Genomic DNA, 2,581 nt, shown 5'->3' with positions numbered 1-2,581 from the left:
TGGCTATATTATGTATAGAAGTTACAATCCATAAATCTATTCATGTAGTGGAGAAACCGTTTCATAGGTTTCTTCATATTATTGTAGTAGTGGGTGTTCAATAGAATTGATGTACCTTTAATCTTGTAGTACCTATATATAGAGGTACATTGACACCCTTTGAGATGACTTTTGTATCTTATTGGAATATAAGAATATCACTCTCTATTTCTCTACTTCTTTCTCCAATATTTCACTTGATATTATAGTAGCTTATTTTATTAGTTTTATAAGACGTTATCAGCACGAAATCTCTACTTTTGAGCAAAAGGTGAAAACGGAGGCTCTACCTTGAACAAAGGTGAAGCACAAGATTTTGTCAAAATTCTGCCCATATTTCTTCAAGAAAATTCTAAGGTAAATTTCTAACTCAAAAACTTATTTCAATTTCTTATGGCTAATCTTACAAAACAAGAGTTCGTACCTCTTGATATTTCTGGAAAAAATTATTTATCATGGGTATTAGATGTTGAAATTCATCTTGAGGTAATGGATTTTGGTAATACTATTGTGGAAAAAAATGAATCCTCAAGCCAAGACCGTGCCAAAGCTATGATTTTCCTTCGTCATCATTTAGATGAAGGATTAAAAATAGAGTATCTTACTATTAAAGATCCTCTTGTCCTTTGGCGAGATTTGAAAGAAAGATTCGACCACCTGAAGTTGGTCGTTCTTCCAAAAGCCCGATATGATTGGCTTCACTTACGGCTGCAAGATTTTAAATCTGTCAACGAATATAATTCAGCCATGTTCTGAATCACTTCTCAATTATCATTATGTGGCGAAAAAGTCACTGATGAAGATATGTTAGAGAAAACATTTTCTACTTTACATGTCTCTAACATGCTCCTGTAGCAGCAATATCGAGAGAAGGGATTTAAAAAATATTCTGAACTTATCGCATGTCTTCTCTTGGCTGAACAAAACAATGAATTATTGCTGAAAAATCATGAGTCCCGATCAACTGGTGCAAGTCCATTTCCTGAAGCGAATACGACCCAATTTCAAAATTCTGGTCGAGGTCGTGGACGTGGCCGTAGAGGTGGCCGTGGCCGTGGACGTGATCGTAGTAAATTTGTGCCTCCTGAAAATTTTAACCGTGGCAAACAACAAAATGTTTCTCAAAAGAGGGAAAATAACTACGATCAGAAAAATGGAGAAAAGAAAGTTTATGAAGAAAAATGCTACCGATGTGGTATGGAAGGTCATTGGTCCCGTACCTGTCGTACGGCTGAACATCTTGTTGACCTCTATCAAGCATCATTGAAAACGAAAGACAAAGGTGTTGAGACAAATTTCATTGATCAAAAGAATGATTATGATGATGGTGATGATGTTGAGACAAATTTCATCGATGTAGCTGATTTTTTTGAGCATCCTGAAGATGTCAACAAATATCCCATGATTATTTAGATATTTTTATGATACTTTATATCTTTCATGTAATTTCCTTTCCATTGAATATTTATTTTCGCATCTTTATTAATATTTATTTTTATTTGAAATTTTCTTCTTGAAGAAGAAATGGATGTCAAATATTTGGGATTAAATAATGGTGATGATAATATTTGTCTTATTGATAGTGCTACTACGCACACCATATTGAAAATAAAAAATACTTTTCTTATTTGAAAATGGGAGAAACAAACGTTAATACCATTAGTGGTAGTACAAAATTGATTGAATGCTCCGGAAGAGCCACTATGAAGGGACTAAAATTATTGTAAATAATGCACTATTCTCTCCCAAGTCTCGAAGAAACTTATTGAGTTTTAAAGATATCCGCGAAAATAGATATCATATCGAGACAATGACTGAGACAAATGGTGAATTTTTATTAATCACAAGTATCATTTCTGGAAAAAAATGCGTAGTAGAAAAATTACCTTCTTTTTCTTCTGGGTTACATTATACACAAATTAGTGCAATTGAAATTCATCACCTAGTAGACCAGAAGTCTACTCTTCTTAATGATTTTATGGTTTGACATGATCATCTCGGATATCCCGGATCTATAATGATGAGACGAATAATTGAGAATTCACATGGCCACTCATTGAAAAATCAAAAAGTATTAACAGCCAATGAATTCTCTTGTGTTGCTTGTTCTCAAGGAAAATTAATTATTAGACCATCACAAGTTAAAGTTGGGACTGAATCCCCTGCATTTCTAGAACGAATTCATGGTGATATATGTGGGCCTTAAATTGCGAGCACAATTTTCAGATTACCCAATAAAGAAAATTTGTCTAGATAATGCTGGTGAATATTCGTCACATGCTTTTGACGATTATTGTATGTCTATTGGAATAACTGTTGAACATCCTGTAGCTTATGTTCACACACAAAATGGTCTAGCCGAATCACTTATTAAATGGCTACAATTAATTGCTAGACCATTGTTGATGAGGTCTAAACTTCCTTCATTTGCTTGGGGACATGCTATTTTACATGCAGCAATATTTGTGAGAATTAGGCCGACAAGTTATCATATTTATTCTCCCCTACAATTAACTTTTGGTTATGCGCCCAATATTTCTCA

General features: G+C 33.7%; 1 protein-coding gene across 1 annotated transcript; it reads left to right on the top strand.

Annotated features, from left to right (window-relative positions):
- Nucleotides 1-528: 528 nt before the first annotated feature.
- LOC113752053 lies at nucleotides 529-1,452 on the top strand. Its single transcript, XM_027296193.1, has 2 exons — nucleotides 529-765; nucleotides 895-1,452. Exons 1-2 carry the CDS (start codon nucleotides 529-531, stop codon nucleotides 1,450-1,452), a joined length of 795 nt encoding a protein of 264 aa, XP_027151994.1.
- Nucleotides 1,453-2,581: the final 1,129 nt, after the last annotated feature.

The sequence above is a fragment of the Coffea eugenioides genome, chromosome 11 (genome assembly GCF_003713205.1).
Source record: "Coffea eugenioides isolate CCC68of chromosome 11, Ceug_1.0, whole genome shotgun sequence".
Taxonomy (NCBI): Eukaryota; Viridiplantae; Streptophyta; class Magnoliopsida; order Gentianales; family Rubiaceae; genus Coffea; species Coffea eugenioides.
This window is presented reverse-complemented; position numbering and strand designations above follow the sequence as displayed.